The 17240-nt window shown below is 36.3% G+C and overlaps 1 protein-coding gene across 6 annotated transcripts in view; it reads left to right on the forward strand.

Moving 5' to 3' along the window:
* Positions 1 to 17240, forward strand: part of SNX13 (sorting nexin 13) — a 90368-nt gene that overhangs the window by 54168 nt on the left and 18960 nt on the right. For 5 of the 6 annotated variants that reach the window (XR_011337685.1, XM_069860336.1, XM_069860340.1 and 2 more), the window contains exons 3-14: positions 4895 to 4997; positions 5471 to 5560; positions 5963 to 6084; positions 7999 to 8120; positions 8260 to 8361; positions 9093 to 9181; positions 9586 to 9669; positions 11654 to 11792; positions 12288 to 12376; positions 13531 to 13630; positions 14617 to 14810; positions 16344 to 16448. Coding sequence is in view for 5 of the 6 variants with exons in the window: in XM_069860338.1 (XP_069716439.1) it covers positions 4895 to 4997; positions 5471 to 5560; positions 5963 to 6084; positions 7999 to 8120; positions 8260 to 8361; positions 9093 to 9181; positions 9586 to 9669; positions 11654 to 11792; positions 12288 to 12376; positions 13531 to 13630; positions 14617 to 14810; positions 16344 to 16448 (1339 nt within the window). In the remaining variant the exon portion in view is untranslated. The remainder of the gene's footprint in view (positions 1 to 4894; positions 4998 to 5470; positions 5561 to 5962; positions 6085 to 7998; positions 8121 to 8259; positions 8362 to 9092; positions 9182 to 9585; positions 9670 to 11653; positions 11793 to 12287; positions 12377 to 13530; positions 13631 to 14616; positions 14811 to 16343; positions 16449 to 17240) is intronic. The other variant, XM_069860339.1, reaches the window with a different exon arrangement.

Below are 17240 nucleotides of genomic sequence, written 5' to 3' on the forward strand. Positions count from 1 at the left end.
CACTTCAGGATCTTGTAACTCATCACTTAGGGAACTGAGCTCTTTCCACCAAAAGCAGGAGGCAAAAGACAGATATTGTTTCTTTGACAATGACAAAGACTATTACAAAGTGTTAATCTTCAGGAAATATTTTTTGGCTCTACTTCAAGTACTGGTTGAAAACCCTTAACCTGAGTGCTTGGCCTGTCCCATCTGCCTTTTCTTTCTACTATGAATGTTTCTTACCGTACTCTCTCTCCCTTCCTCTTTAGTCCTGGAGAAGTCAAGAAAAAATTATATGAATTGCAGCTCTGTCAACAGCCTTAGGGTTCTGATGTTGTGAGAATTTAAACTTCTTGAATTTCTAATCAGTTGCTTGGCTATTTAAAGGAATTTGCTCTGTCATCAAAAAATGTCATTATTGGTAGTTAATTATATCCATATATATGTGAGAGGCTGCCCGCATTGATGAATCTAACAAGCTGCTAATGAATTTTGGAACATTTTTTCAAGCTGCTTTTTGACTTTCAAGAATCATTTGGCTGAGACTGTTACTTTTCAGGCTTTAGGAGAAAATGATAATGTAGTCTTCATTTTCTGTCTTTCACCTTCATTCTGTTGTTAATTGGTCCTTGTGAAAAGCTGGCCTCCCAGTAACCTTTGGCAAAACTTAAAAGCAAAAATATAAGTAAAATGCTGTCTGTTCCTTTGTCCGTTCTATTCATTTAGAGAAAAGAATAAAATGGTTGGTTTTTTTTTTCATTTACCATATTGAATATCCTCTTGATTAATTAGGTAAGCTTAGAAGTTTTTGGTTAGCTTATAGATACACTGAATGTTCAGGCTGTGTATCCTTCTCTAATGCACACAGGATTTTAAAGTAGACAATAAAATGTATTAATTTCTGCTGTAGGGGAACAAGCTCTAAGAATCCTAGCTTAAAAGTAAAAATACTTGAAGGCATCTAAGAAGATGAGCATATATTTAAACTATATTGGTAGCATATTAGGATTTTTGAATGAATCATTAACTTTAAAAATGTCATAACATTTTAGAGAAAACAGATGTATAATCTAAATCTATAGCTAGTTATTTCCAAGGCTTCAATCTGGTTGAATAAAAGAAGACAAGTACTTCTCTCCTCACTTCCTCCCCCAGTTGCTGATATATCTTTGATGTTAAAACTGATTTTTGCCCTTGTCCCCACCTCTTCCATGTATTTATCAGTAATCTTTTAAAGAAAACAATACACCTGTTTCTAATGGTGTTTTTTTTGTCCTGGAGTTGGAATTCTTGAGGTATAAATTGCCATCTCCCTTCTCTAAATTACTGAGCCTCTGGAATAATTAAAAAGAATGGTTTCCAGTTTGGGAGTTAAACACTTCATATGGCATGTTTTACTTCAAGAATTTTATTCTAATCATATAAGTGTATCATATATCGATAGCAATCTATGTTGGAAGAATGCATTGTTTCAGCACATGTCAAGCCTGAAATAACTTTGAGTTCCTGTGGTCACAAGTGTTGGTCAGTTGGCCTTTAAATTGAATGCTTTGAAATTTGTGTATAATGCTATGGATATTGAGGCTTTGCAAGGCTAGTCTGAGCATCCACAACTTCATATTTTATCTTTTTGTTTTATGCTTGACTTTTCAGAGGCTCCATACTTTGGTTATGATATAATTGGCATAGAACTTAGGTTTTCATCTATTTTTCAGTAAAAACAGCTTTATGTTTATGTGGTTTTGCGCCTTAGTGTCGTAAGCTGTAAATAAATTATTGCTGTTGTAGCAGGGTTGAACTTTTTGTAATGGTTGTTTTTTCCTTCATGCCTCCATTTTATCATGAAGAAAACAATAATAAAATTAACTTCTGTCCTGCTTAACTATGAGTCATAATAGGAGGCAGCCTAGGCTGCAGTGATCACACATCAATGGAGTTCAAGGACCCTGAGGGATATGGGACAGGTAAAGAATATAGTCAGGACTCTTAAGTTTTAGGAAAGTAAACTTTTAGCTCTTCAAGGAGTCAGCAAATAGGACCCCCTGGGACACGGTCCTCGGGGTCAAGGCAGCAGAACAGAGCTGGCAGGTATTTAAGGATGCTTCCCATAAAATGCAAGAGTGCTCAGTCCTAAGGTGTGGGAAGTCAGGCAGGGAAGGGAAGAGACTGGTGTGGCTGAGTCTAGACCTGCTGGTCAAACTGAAGGGCAAGAGGCAATCATGCACACAGTGCAAGCAGGGACAGGGAACCTGGAAAGTGTATAGGGACACTGCCTGGTTGTGTAGGGATGGGGTCAAGAATGCCAAGGCGCAGCTGGAACTTAACTTGGCAAGGTAAGCAAACACTAACAAAAAGGGCTTCTACAAGTATGTCAGCCAGAAAAGGAAGGTTAAAGAAAGTGTACTCAGACTGATGAAGGAAAAAGGTTACCTCATATCAACACGTGAGGTGAAGGCTGAGGTACTCAACAACTTTCTTGCCTCGGTCTTCAGTGACAACCGCTCACATCACCCCTCCTGGATCAGTGGACAATAGGTTGGGGACCAGAGGTGTATGGCCCATCCCACTGAAGGGGAAGATAAGATTTGTGACCATCTGTGGAATTTGAACACACGTAAGTCGATAGGACCTGACAAAGTGCATCCCAGAGTCCTGAGGGAATTGGCAGATGTGGTTGCCAAGCCACTCTCCATGATATTTGAAAAGTCATGGCAATTGGGAGAAGTCCCTGATGACAGGAAGGGGAACGTTGTGCCATTTTTAAAAAGGGTAGAAAAGGCAACCCTGGGAACTCCTGGCATGTCAGCCTCATGTCAGTGCCTGGGAAGATCAGCCTCCTAGAAGCTATGCTGAAGCACATGGAGAGAAGCGAGGCTATTCTAGACAGCGAGCATGGCTTAGCCAAGGGCAAGAACTGCCTGATAAGCCTAGTGGTTTTCTATGATGGGGTAACCACATCAGTGGACACAGGACAAGCAATGGATGTAATCTCCCTGGACTTATGGAACGCCTTTGCCACAGTCCCATAGAACATCCTTCTTACTAAATTGGAGAGATATCAATTTGATAGGTGGACTGTTTGGAGGATAAGGAGTTGGATGGTCGTGGTCAATGGCTTGATTTCCAGATGGAGATCTGTGACAAGTGGTGTCCTTCAGGGATCTATATTGGGACCAGTGCTGTTTAATATCTTCGTCAATGATATAGACAGTGAGATTGAGTGCACCCTCTGCAAGTTTGCAGGTGACACCAAGCTGAGTGGTGCAGTTGTCATACCAGAAGGATGGGATGTCATCCAGAAGGACTTGGACAGGCTGGAGAAGTGGGTCTGTGTGAACTTCATAAGGTTCAACAGCGCCAAGTGCAAGGTCCTACACTTGGGTTGGGGCTATCCCCAATTTCAATACAGGATGGGGAGTGATGTGATTTGGGAGTGACCCTACAGAGAAGGGCTTGGAGGTGCTGATTGATGAGAAGCTTGACATGAGCTAGCAATGTGTGCTTGCAGCCCAGGCCCACTGTATCCTGGGCTGTGTTAAGAGGAGCATGGCCGTGGTCAAGGGAGGTGATTCTCCCCCTCTGCTTCATACCCCCTTGGAGTACTGTGTCCAGTTCTGAAATCCCCAGCATGAAAAGGATATGGAACTTTTCAAATGGCTTCAGAGGAGGACTGTGAAGATGATCAGAGGGCTGGAGCACCTCCGCAGCGAGGACAGGCTGAGAAAGTTGGGGTTGTTCAGCCTGGAGAAGAGAACGCTCTGACGTTATAGCTGCCTTTCAGTACCTGAAGGGGGCATGCAGGAAAGCTGGATAGGGACTTCTTACAAGGCCATGTAGTGATAGGATGGGGGGAATGGCTTTAAATTGGAAGGGGGAAGATTTAGATTAGATATTAGGAAGAAATTGTTCATGGTGAGGCATTGGCACAGGTTGCCTAGGAAAGTTGTGGATGCCCCCTCCCTTGAAGTGTTCAAAGCCTTGCTTGGAGCAGCCTGGTCCTCATACAAGGTGTTGCTGCCCATGGAGGGGGTTGGAACTGGATAATCTTAAGGTCCCTTCCAACCTAAACCATTCTATAGTTTAAGTCTCATTGTACGATGAAGGAAAAAAATAATTTCTCACCTAACATTCATCTGAAATAAATGGTCCAGGTATCGGCCATTTATTCTGTTTTACATGCTGAATTAATTAAAAACAGAACAACAGCAGCAAAAAGAAAATCCAAACCCCCACACCCCCAAAACACCAACACCTTGTATTTGACTTGTGTTATTCTCTAGATTTTTTTCCTTGACTGTTTTGATGCAGCCTGGCAGGACTACTGGTTTGTGGTGGTTTTGCTTTTTCTTTGCAGCTTAAATTAAGTTCCTAATTGAAAATTTTCTTGCTTCTTGTTTAAACTTATGCTATCAGTAGATCTTGCTATACTTAATACATCAGTTTCTCCATAGTCTGTGCTTTTGTGGCTTATGCCACAACAAAATGGTGTAAATATATCTGTAAAAAGTTTACTTTTCGTAGTGTTGAAGTTAAAGAATGTTTTTGTAAGTACAACCAAAGCAGCTTATGTATGTGTTTTAACCTTCTTTCTGTGTACTAATATTCGTGAGCATAAATAACATGCTATCACAGGTTTTTCTTGTGCAGCAGTCTGTGTGGTATAAACTGCTCTACATAGATCCGCTGTGTGATAAGAATACATCAAGCTAATAATACAAGACTGAGGAGCTTCATACTTAGTATTATGTTGGCTATTCACAGTGGCACACTGCACTGTGAAAAAGCACTGTACTTGCAGAGTAAACAATGAGAGTTTTCATATATTGTCTTTTTATAACTTGCTGTGAAATATTTTTGGAAGGGAGGTGAGGAAGATGACTTGTTCTAACTAGTCTGTCCTTTTCCATTTTAGGGGGTTTGTGGTTACTCTTTTGTTTGGAAAAAGCAACTCAGAAAAATACCTCGAGCAGTGCGAACATTCGTTTCTTCCTTGTACATCAGTTGGGATCCCTAAGGTAAGGAGACTTGACTGGTCTTAATTTCTAGATCAGATTTCATAACTTCCCAAGGTAAAGAGCTTGCCTTTATATTTTGAGTCAGCTGCAATGTGCAAGTGAAATGCAATTTTTTTTTAAGCATTTATGGGAAGTTTGTTTTCAGGTATTGTTTCTGGCTTCATGATTGAGAAGTGAATAAGATGTGACTGGCTAATAACCCTGATGGAATTAAGTGATACTAATTTTTGTTAACTGAAGATTTAATACTGTTAAAGTATGTCAGATTAATACTATGTAAGTGACTGTCATAGGACAGTTTTCTTCTTGTGAGTTGCATCGTTCTTTTAAGTCCGTCTTCTAAGTCAGTGTCTGGAAGGCCAGGCTTAAAACTGTCAGTGCTTTACTGGAAGTATATGTATACTATAGGCAGTAGAGCTCATTTTTAATTATAGCTAAAACCTGCAAAGTGACGTTTCCTAATCTCTTTCAAGTGCATAGAAGAAATGAAACGTGAAGCTAGACCTATTAAGATTGACAGAAGACTGACAGGTGCGAATATAATAGATGAGCCTTTGCAACAGGTAAGTTCTAATCCAGACTATTTAATCTATTTTTGTTCTTGAAAGTGTTGCCTGTGCAATATCTAAGTAGTTGAGACAAAAATTAAAGTTGAGAACTTTTATCATGTTTGAGAAGGGTAACATTGAGGGTGGGCCGGGATATTGGGCAATATTCCAGTCTGCCTTCTGTATATTATAGATTCTTAGCATAGTGGTGATGAACACGTGTAAACCAATAAGAAAAAGAGGTTTCAGTATCTGAGTTTTATTGTTTTGCTCATAATTTCATAGTGGTACAGGGGTATAGTTCACTGTGTTAACGTTCTAGGAAGACTGCTGTTGCATTACTAGGCACAAAGAGCTATTTTATATTTTGTTGTCTTTTATTCATTAGTTCATTGTTATTTTCCTTTCTATATTCAGGTAATCCAGTTTTCCCTGAGAGACTACGTGCAGTATTGGTATTACACACTAAGTGATGATGAATCGTTTCTTCTGGAAATTAGGCAGGCTCTTCAATATGCGCTTGTTCAGTTTTCTGCCAGGTAAGATCATTAGTATTTACATCAATTCACTGTTTGAGCAAGTGGACAGATACCTCTGTGAGTTGTATAGCAGTGAATAAATGATCGAGTTTATTGGCATAGTTCAGTGCATTTTACAGAAAGAACATGTAAAATTCTAAGATGATAATCTAAGAACTACAGTCTTTTGCTGATCCCTTAAGGAATGAATGAAGATGATGTTTGTAGTCATGGTCTTCTGGAAAATGCCCTTTTCAAAATTCAGAGTAATGTCTGAAATTACCAAATAGCATTTTTTTTCCAGCAACTTAAGCATTGATTTGCATGAATAAGTACCTTTTTTATATGCAGGTCTGTTTCATATAAACAGCATGGTCTCTAATTCAAATATTTATATCGCCTCAGATAGCTTTAAAAAGTGGTATTGCTCTTCAGTATGTATAGACAATGAATATTTTTAAAGGAATGGCAATCTAGGGATGAAGTGACAGGTCATGTATGTAAATAAAAACATGGTTGGTTCAGAACAAATGGATAGTTTAATTGTCCTAGGCTTTTTTTCTACTGTTGCTTAATCATTTAGCAGAAATTCGGGGAACTTGTCTGGGAAATTCTCATCTTCATGCCTTTATTCATCTACTTCTTTGTTAAGTAATGGTTTCAGGTATTTATCCCACTGTGCTGATGGTTATCAGTTTTCTCTTTAGAAGAGGTTGTGGGTCACATGAATATTATAAACTTCTTACCAGTTTTGATGTGGTGTTATCCCATCCCTCTGCTGACTTGGAAAGCATAGGTCAGTGTGCTTTTCTGGCAAGAAAGGTCAAAGGTGGAGGGCTTGGTTGAATGCTAGGAAGAATTCATTGTAGTGAAGTCATTATGGTAGAACATTGATTATGAAGTAATGGAAATCCTAGGAAACAGTAAAAACTTGGTGAAGTTATTTTATTGAATGATATCAAGCACTGGGTTTGTGTTAAAGGAGGTTGAGTTATAGCAATTATTTTTTTTCCTGCAGTACTGTAGCTCTTCAAACATAGACACCAGTCCTGTGCAGTTCTTCTGTACAATTCAAATTGATTTTAGAGGGCTGCAGCATTTGTTGTTATTAAGAGAAAATGATGTATTTATAATGACTGTAGTTGGATGTGGTTGTAGCAGTCTTAGGTTAGTACCATCATCTCTAATTTCATATAGCCTATAAGCATCTGGAGAAAGTGAATACAGTGGCATATTTTTTTTTTTTTGCCTCGAGTTGCACGTTTGAGAGAGTTACGTAAGGCTGCCACCTAGTGTTTGTATATGATTTGATGATTGTGCCTTTTCAGCTTGGCTACTGAGGCATTTTAAGAGTATCTCTGCATCTTTTTCATACCTCTAAGGAAATAGTTTTATGCAAACCTAATGGTGACTGTTTTCTGACACTAACCTATATGCAGTGTTAGAGATTCACTGTAATTATCTCTCATATAAGCTGTACAATCAGTTGTTGATAATATTAGGTCTTGTGTAGCTTCAAGTGAAATCTGTGTTTTCTCACTCATGCACGTACTGCAAATTCAGAAGAAAATTATTTCGTTTAGGTGCCTTCCAAAATAATGGAATGTATGGCTGAAAAAGACCTGAGGAATATTTTAGGCTTAGGTTGTAGACTGTTGAAATAAGGATTTTTCACAGATATTTAAGAATGTCATGCATTGGAACAGTATTCCAGATACTAATTCTGACCTTAAAGCAAAACAAGTATAAATATTAATGTGTGTGAGATTGGTTCGTTTTCAGTGCGTAGGCAATAGGAGATTAATTTATTTCTTTGCTTTTCCATGTTTTTTATCACTGTGGGTCTTGGCAGGTAGGAAAAGAAGTAGAAGTGTATTATTGGTCTTTGTGTTCAGGATAAAATAATTTATTTTCATGGATGTTCTTTTCTGATAGGTCAAAGGAAACAGACTGGCAGCCTTATTTCACTACACGACTTGTTGATGACTTTGGCACTCATCTTCGAGTTTTCAGAAAAGCTCAGCAAAGAATAACAGAGAAAGGTGATCAGATGAAAGGTAATGTAATGATGTAAATTTTTTTTTGACTAGATGGGTATCTCACATGTGAAATATAATTAGCTTTATTTTATAATTCTAGTTTACTCTTAAGTTTCTAATCTTAAAACAAAAATATTTCTCTTTTTCTTTTTTATAGACCAAGCTGAGGAACTTGTAAATACATTCTTTGAGGTTGAAGTTGAAATGGAAAAAGATATCTGTCGAGATCTAGTCTGCACTTCTCCCAAAGATGAAGAAGGTCTCAATATTATCTTTGGAAGTTATTTTTGTATAGCAGACTAAATTAAAATACTACCAGTTGTGTTCACAAAATGAAATATACTGAAATCTTAGCATGTGCCTTTCAAAGCATGATTATTTACTATAGACATACATTTCCTCCAATTTCTACATGCTAATGCTACAATTATGTTTATTATAAAGTACGTACATAGCTTTTCCTCTTTTTACTAGAAGAATTTTAAGATAGAAATGTTTTCTGGGAGGCGGGGGATGGTTTTGCAGATTCTTATTGCTTTTTATTAAATCTGTGTCCATAGTCTTCATTTAAAAAAAAAAAATCTATCTTTTGGGGCTAAGTTTGAAGAACCAGGGGAATAAACTCTGTGTATTTTAATACATGTGAGGAGAATACATTTGAGTTACTTTTTTGGCTCTTGGAATTTGGGTTTTTGTTGTCTTTGTTTTGAGACTATGTATGTGTCGCAGATATACAGTGTATGTGTGTATATACACACACACACACTGTATATCTGCGACACATACATAGTGTATATATATGTGTATATATATATATATATATACACACACACACTTGAAACATGTTACTGTGATGCTTGGACTATTAGAATATCTATGACTGTATCTGAATTTAATTTTAAGGATTTATCTGTTGGTTTTTAAGGTATCGGGTAAGATGTGAAATAACATAATACAAAATTGTGCTGAGGATTTATTCTCTCTCATTAGGATTCCTAAGGGATCTCTGTGAGGTCTTACTGTATATATTGCTACCTCCTGGAGACTTCCAGAACAAGATCATGCGATACTTTGTCAGGGTAAGTACGGACTCTAAAAGCCATCATAATTCCTTGGTTTAATGCTGTAAAAAATTTTAATCTGAACTACTTTTCTCATTTTACTTTGAAAAATGGATCTAATTTAATAATAGGTTGTTTTAAATGTGGTACAATCCTGATAAGTAATAGCAGACAACACTTTTTCTGAAATTTTATTTTTGAAGTTTCTTTTGATAATATTAGAAAAGTGTGATAAAATCCATGTTGTTTTTTTGAGGTATTGTCTTCCAATATTAATTGGAAGGGAAGGTGCTAGTGTTTATTGAACATTTTTTGTAATTACACTTTTTATTTAACTGCTGCATAGTGGGTTTTAAATTGCTGCAGTTATATTAGCTTTATGAATAAATGTATAAAATTATTTATTACATCTTGCTTTTCAGGAAATCCTCTCCCGAGGAATTCTTCTTCCATTAATAAACCAGCTCAGTGATCCTGATTATATTAATCAGTATGTCATATGGATGGTAAGATTTGCCGTGTTTAAAATGAATGATATTTCCAGAAGATATTCATATAAGGCTTTGTTTGTGTTTCCTGCAATCTGGGCAGATTGATATCTGGTAGAAAAATCACAAATGGATATATTGGCAGAGATAGTGAACCTCTGACTGCTGTGTTAAATTTTATTTAATGTTTATATTGACGCTCTATCTGTATTACCTGTACTCTGTGTTGTCATTTGGCAAGTTACCTGACTGAGGTCTGATGTGTGACAAAGTGTAAAGTTGAGTCCTCTGACTGTTCGCTCAGCTGTTCAGGAAGTATGACGGTAACCTTTGAAGTTTTTTCCTTGGCTCTTTTTACAATGTCTCTTCTAAAGCTTAAGTGGCCTCCAGAATAACAAGTAGTAAGTCGGTTTTGTTTCCACTTCTCCTAAGGAATCTCAAGGTAATTGTTGTAGGGATATTCGTGGTAACCCTTAATAGTTTAACTGCGAATGGGAAGAAACGAAGTAGTAACATAGTAAAAGTAACATAAGTAGAATATTCACGCTTTAATTAAAGTTACTGATATCTTACCAAGCAAGTTAAAACTTATTCTTACAGTTTATTATTTCTTATATTTCATGAATCAAGTTGGGTTTTGGTTTGGTTTTTTTTTTTCCCTTTCCCCCAGTCCTCTTTACTTTTAATCAGATGTTGTAGTCTTATAGCATGCATTCAAGTATTATGCTGAAAACACCCTTGGATTTCAGAGTAAAAGTTCTTATGTACAGAATGATTTCAAGTGTACATGTACAGTGTTTCCTTCAGTCCAGCCACGTCGATTTCATGTAAAAGTTTGCACACTGCTTTTCTAATGGAACCTAGCTTTAATAAGAAAAAATACTGCCTCTTATATGGACCACACTTTTCAATTTTTGTTTCACCTTTCCTCCTACTCATGTGCTTTATTTGTAACTTGGCCTCATTTGTTACTTACTGAGCACTGCCGCCAGCTACATCCAAATATAGAAATCTCAGGTTTTTATAAAGGTTTCTGTTGTGATGGTGATGTCCCAAATATTAATTTTCATAATTGCTTTTTGAGGTGAGGAAGTAAATGTGCTGGGGGAAAGATAAGGAAGAATAAATGCTTTCCAAAATTTCATAGAAGTCTTATGAAATTAAGGTTATTGAAGAAATTAAGGTTGGAAGTAGAGATGACTGAAGTAAATTCTGGCTACTTTTGGAGCCTGTGACATAAAATCAGAATTGAATGAAAAAATCAGAAGTTTAATGCCATGTTTCTAGGCACAACATAATTTGATACTGATTCTCTTGCAATAAAATATAAAGATTCAATATGAAATTAAGAAGTTAATCCCAATTTGTCTTTCTTCACCGTGAAATTCACTTTTTTATAATGCATTTGAAGTTCAAGTATTGCTTGTACTATTGCTTTTAAATGCAGATTTCTAAGATTTTCCATTAACTTTGGTCAAAGTATCCAGTCTTTCTTCACTCTGCTTTGTGCATCTCGTTGTCGGTACCGCAGAAGTGCATTGACAAGTATTTCATTTCCATATCAAAGTGAGCATTTATGGAAGATGGGGGTGAAGTGACTTTTTTTTGGCTTCAGATGGTAAAGACAGGGTTAGAACTCAATCTCTGCATCTGCGTACACACACTGTAAATCCTGCTAGTCTTCCTCTGATCTCCATGCTGCATTCAGAACACGGTTTCCAGTGATCTCAGCAGGACATAGGCTTCCTTCACGTGCACGGATTCCTTTTAGTCCCCTGGACAGGTTCACTCTGTGCCAATATTGGGAAAACTGTATGTATTGAAATAGCTTAATAGTAGTTTCTGGTTATCTGAATTACGATTTTGGAGGGGATAGTAGAAGCATCAAAGTGTCTTCAAAATGCTGCTTGCAGTGCTGTATTAAAACAAATTTATTTCATGAAAAATCATCTTGTGTGCTTTCACCTGTTTTGTTATTCACTCTCTAAAACTTTGGTTTCAGATTCGTGATTCCAACTGTAACTATGAGGCCTTTATGAATATTATTAAATTAAGTGATAATATAGGAGAGTTGGAAGCAGTGAAAGATAAAGCAAGTGAAGAACTGCAATATCTTCGATCTCTAGATACAGCGGGAGATGGTTAGTGCTGTATTGTTTTACAAAAAATGAAATGCATTTACCAACATGATCTCTGAAGAACATTACAAAAAATTTACAAAATAAAAACTATGCTATGCAGCATACTATAAAATATTTTGTAATTTGAAAAATAAATACATTATATGTGAAGTGTTAAAACTTGAATCTTCTTATGTGCCTTTCTTGTTACATATAGACTGTTCGGTTAGGTGCGTAAACTTCCACTGAATTGAAACTTGACTGGTGGTTCTGAATTTCACTAATACCTTATGTATTAATGGGTGGTCAGTTAACAGTTAATCTGGAAAAGGAAAGTAAAAAATATTTCTTCACTTTTATCTGTAAGGTATTTAAACTGAAAAAAACCCTTGTCTTCAAAGCTGATATGCTTTTTTAGTTATATGTCACTTTTAGTATGATATTTTTAGAGCATTTCAAAACAGGAGTTGGTTAACTCATCTGTGTTGCTTAATCCTCTTTTGTTTTTGCTTTCAGATATCAACACTATAAAAAATCAAATAAACAGTTTATTGTATGTTATTAAAGTCTGTGATTCAAGAATTCAGAGGTTGCAGTCAGGAAAAGTAAGTGGTTTAGAACTTCTTTAGTTCTGAAAGAGTGAAAATGCAAATGACTTACTAGTTTGGTCTAGCTTTTTAATTCTTGGGTTTTGGAACACAATTTAAAGCATGCAGTTATAGAAATACATTATACACCTGAAGTTAGTCTTGTGTTTGCGGTTTTAAGTATGGAAAAAAAATTTCAGGGCTTCATGTTTGGAGCTTTTTTGATTCTGACTTTAGCAGTCTAGATATATCAATGCATCTTAAAACTATTCTTACTTTCTCAATACAAGAGTGAAACTAAAATGTTACATATATGCAAAGCATCTTTCTATTTATACCTGTAGATTAAGGGGTTTTTTAACTGCTCTGGTCCATGCTCTGTGTACCTGGAGCTCAGCCTTTGGCAAAGATCTCTTTCTTGTTGATAATGATACCCCTTGCTGATTATTTTGCAATGTTTCATAGACTCCATGTATTGCCTTTTGTCAAACATGTTACTGCTTTAGCTATGAAAAGCCGAAAGCAAACTGGATGTTAAATTTGAGAATCTTACGTAGTTCTATTTGCTTGTTTTATATTTTGGTTTGTATTTTAAGTCTGACAGAATCAGTATGTTTGACTTCCCTTAGTTTCCTGACTCTTCTTAATTGGACCCAGGTGAAGCTCCTAGATAATGTAATCTTGTGCATATTGATTGTTAAATTGTTATAAGTATTCTAGAGCTGGATTTGGAAGTGTCACTCTAATACTGAGAAATGTTATATTAACAGAAGGAAGTTGGGCAGAGATTAATTTAAGTTCTGGTGATCTGTACGCCATCAAATTCTGACATTGATTCATCTTGTTAATTCATTGTAATGCAACTGTCACTGTTGGTGAGGGGATTTGGGGTTAATTTGACCTGTATAGTGTCATAGGAATGGCAGAGTTAGAAGTCAGCTTCCCCTGTAGCAGAAATCATCCATGCTGGAGGCAAATAGTTCTGAAAACAGGACTTTATGATCTAGATCTTCACTTATTAGTGACTGAAAATAACTAACCATCAAGAGGCTGCTTTATTATCTGTAATATAAATTATTTTTTATTACACCTGCTACGTGGTAAGCAGAAATTTTAAAAGCTACTTTTAAAAAAAACCACAACTGATGAGCACACTGAACTGTGTCTTACAGGAAATAGATACTGTGAAACTGGCAGCAAACTTTGGAAAACTTTGCACAGTCCCTCTGGACCATATTCTGGTAGACAATGTTGCACTACAATTTTTTATGGGTAAGCGTTAATTTATCCTTGCTTTTTTCTTTATTTATAAAGAATATACCAATATTCTAGTTAGAATCAGAGTTAGAATTCAAGTGTACAAGACTGTATATTTGAAATCATTAAATATAGGTGTTTACAGAGACGTAAATTTTGTAAAGTCCCTTGCAAGAGGGAACCAAAACCTGTTTTGCAATATCTGTAATAAACTGTTCAGAACACCACACATTATTTCGAAAAGCTTGTATCAAGCTTGTTTTATCTCTCTGAAATACTGTTCTTGCAATGTTTCTTGGCCTGTCACTTCACAAGTTCCTTCTGTTTAGAACAGCATCATTGCAAGAATTGTTTAGAGGTTTATAATTGGAACGACTGTGAAACTCGTGACGTGTTAGTTTGACTTTTGCTGGTCTCACCGAAACTAATGACTCTAGTTGTTAGATTGAAGTTCAGAGGATTACAAGGCTAGTAAAGGTTGTCTTATTTGAGAAGCGGGAAATGCAGTGGTAATTTATGTACTGTACATATAATTGGGAAAATTGATGGATTAAATTAATATAATAATTTTTTATTACTTTCTCATGTTTGACTCTTCTGTGAATTAATTGGGCTGCTGATGGTCATTACTAAGAATGTCATTCAGTTTCATTGGTGATAATAGTCCTTTTAATGCAGGAAATGCACATGATCTGTTAGAATTCCAGGTTGAACTTCCTCTCAGCTTCTATCATGCTGCACAAACCTATTACATCGACAATTACATCCAGTAATTATAGATTCACTTTTACTTGTTCATTTTAGGATTCAGTGCTTGGTTCCTAGACTTTGCTCACAATTTTTACTGGCGTATACAGTACTACTTGTATTTTGACTCTAGATGACAAATATTCCAGATGTATAATCAGATCTGGGGTTCCATATGTAGTTAACATCATAGACAATTCTTATTTTAAGATGCACAGCAATAACTAGGGGTGTGTGGTGGGTGTTTTCTGTAGATTACATGCAGCAGACTGGTGGCCAAGCACATCTGTTTTTCTGGATGACAGTGGAAGGGTACAGGGTAACGGCGCAGCAACAGCTGGAGGTACTTCAAAGCCGGCAGAAAGATGGAAAGCATCAGACTAATCAAACCAAGGGTCTATTAAGAGCAGCTGCATTTGGAGTTTATGAGCAATATTTATCAGAAAAGGTAGGAATAACTTATTTCTGCATTGTTTGTTGTTTGTTTGGTGTTTGTTCTTTGTACAGATACTTCTTTGGTAGTTGTGGCTACATTAATGTGAAATGGATGTGATGCAGCAGAAGTTGTTTATAAGTTGACATTTAAGCTCTTACTTGTCTGTCTTCTTATGTCAAGCAATAAGAAAATGTCTTCCTTTTTTTCTTCTTTTATTTCCCCTCGTTTGCATATGAAAAGGTTCATGCTGACACTGTCCTGTTAAATGCACTGAAATTGTCCCTTAGTAGCTGATGTTCTGGAATAGTGAGAAATTAGAGTAAATGTGAAGACAGAATAAGTAATTGTCCCATTGTGTGCTGTCCATTTTCCTTTCCCTTCTTTTTACCCAGCGCTCCGCTCTTTCCTCCCTCTCCCCTGCTGCCCAACCCCCCTCATGCTCCAAGAAATGTTTTCAAAACGATGCAACCCAGTATTTGTACAAACTTGTGTTAAGATTGAGTTTTCAAATGAAAACTTCCTGTGTCTCTCTGCAGCTGTGTCTTGAAATTGCTTGAATGTCATCATTGGGTGTCTTTAGACAGGCTAGTCTTGAATGCTTCCAGTAGTGTAGTAATAATGGAGTCTGCTGTGTAAGAAAACACTTGTCAACTTGTGTTAACAAAGCGTTTTTGTTTTGAATATGTGTATGCATAAAAAACCCCTCTCAACTCACTCAAAAGCTTCCCTTAACAAATCATCGTTCAAATCTGTTGTAAAGCTTCTCTTTCCACATCATTCATTTCTTTCACCTTGTTTTTTCACATCAATAGTCTATCAGCACGGTGGTCTTTAGACTGTGTAGAGCTATTCCAGAGCTGATAAACTCAGCCTCTCAGAGCCTCTTAATAGTGAGCTGTGTCTGATCTGGTTCAGTGCTGCCTCCCCATCTCTGTAACAGAAAATGGGGAAGGTGTGTGAACTTGAGCCCATCTAAAAGAGTGCTTAATGGGCAGTAGTTTGAAATAAGTCATGCGAAGGGATGACTGGGAATCTGATATCTGGTAGAGTTAGTATGCTAGAACCTGTAATGGGGTCTACATAAAAAGCTACTGTGATAACAGTGATGGTTTTTTCAGAAATTGGCAGAGTTGACAATCAGTTAGCCTTTTCTCAGCTACTTCAGGACTTCATCCATCAGCTTTCTTATTGTCTTGTTATCAATTTCTGAATCTAGATCTTTCTATTCACAAATAAATCTGGTTTTAAATCTGAGTAAGTCGGATATAGTTATTGCTTCAAATTAATGTGCATGAAGTGTTTTTGAGGTGATTCTTTGTATTTAATCCTGAAACTTCTGAGTTTCATTACAAACTCTGAAATTAATTTTGGGGGAACTAGGGGGTCTGATACCTGTTGTGTGTTCTATACGGTTCTAGAGCTAGAAGTACTCATGAAGAAATCTAGTTTGGTTAGAAAACTGTCAAATTGTAATAGATTTTATTTGTGAATACAGAAGCTTCCTTATTTTTATGCTGCAAAAATTGATTTAGATCTCTATGACAGGCATCTCCAAGAGTTAATATTGATGACAACTTAGTAGCAAAACTGGCAGAAACACTGAATCATGAGGATCCAACACCTGAAATCTTTGATGACATTCAGAGAAAGGTATACTCTTTTCATCAGGTATTTCATAGAAACTGTTAAGACTATGGAGTATTAAATTTATCACTACAACCAGTACATAAAGAGGAGGGTTCTCAAATGTTTAAAACCTGTAACATGTTAATATAATTTTCCTATACTATAAAAATCGTGCTCTAAATTCCTAGCTTCTGGTTAGCCATACGTAGTCCATAGTTTTCAAAGCAAAGAGAAAGAGTAAGTATCCTGTATGAAATTAATTATGAAGCACAATTTAGAACTATGGTATTATTTGTATTTATGCAACAATTTAAGAAAACATGCCTATTTAGAATAGCTAAGTGGTACAATTTGGTCTGGTTTTACCTCTTTTTCAAAGGTAGATGTAAGAATGTCACTATGTTTATCCTATATATCTTTCAAGAAGTTAGTTTGACTGTTATGTGCTGCACTCAGTAGCAGCACATAAAGAATAAAAAGCAGTCTTTTTACTATGTGCATACGTAGATGTTATCACTCAAGTCTTATATATATATATAAAAAGATTAATATTACAGCGGTAAATTATATACCCAGTCTGAAAGGTTTTTATTTTAGGTCATTAACTTAATGGTCTCATTCGTGCCAGAAATTAGTTATATGAGCCGTAGAAGTTAGAGTCGCTCTATTCGGCTTGAGGCCTACATGCAAGACTAATGAAAACACCTTGTGAAATCTGTATTGCTCACAGTATGTTACAAAGGCCTCACATGTGATTTCTGCTGAAAGCATACATTTCTCTTGTGTTACAAAAGAAATTGACTTCCTCAGACCTTC

Source organism: Phaenicophaeus curvirostris, chromosome 6 (genome assembly GCF_032191515.1).
Source record: "Phaenicophaeus curvirostris isolate KB17595 chromosome 6, BPBGC_Pcur_1.0, whole genome shotgun sequence".
In the NCBI taxonomy this organism is placed as follows: Eukaryota; Metazoa; Chordata; class Aves; order Cuculiformes; family Cuculidae; genus Phaenicophaeus; species Phaenicophaeus curvirostris.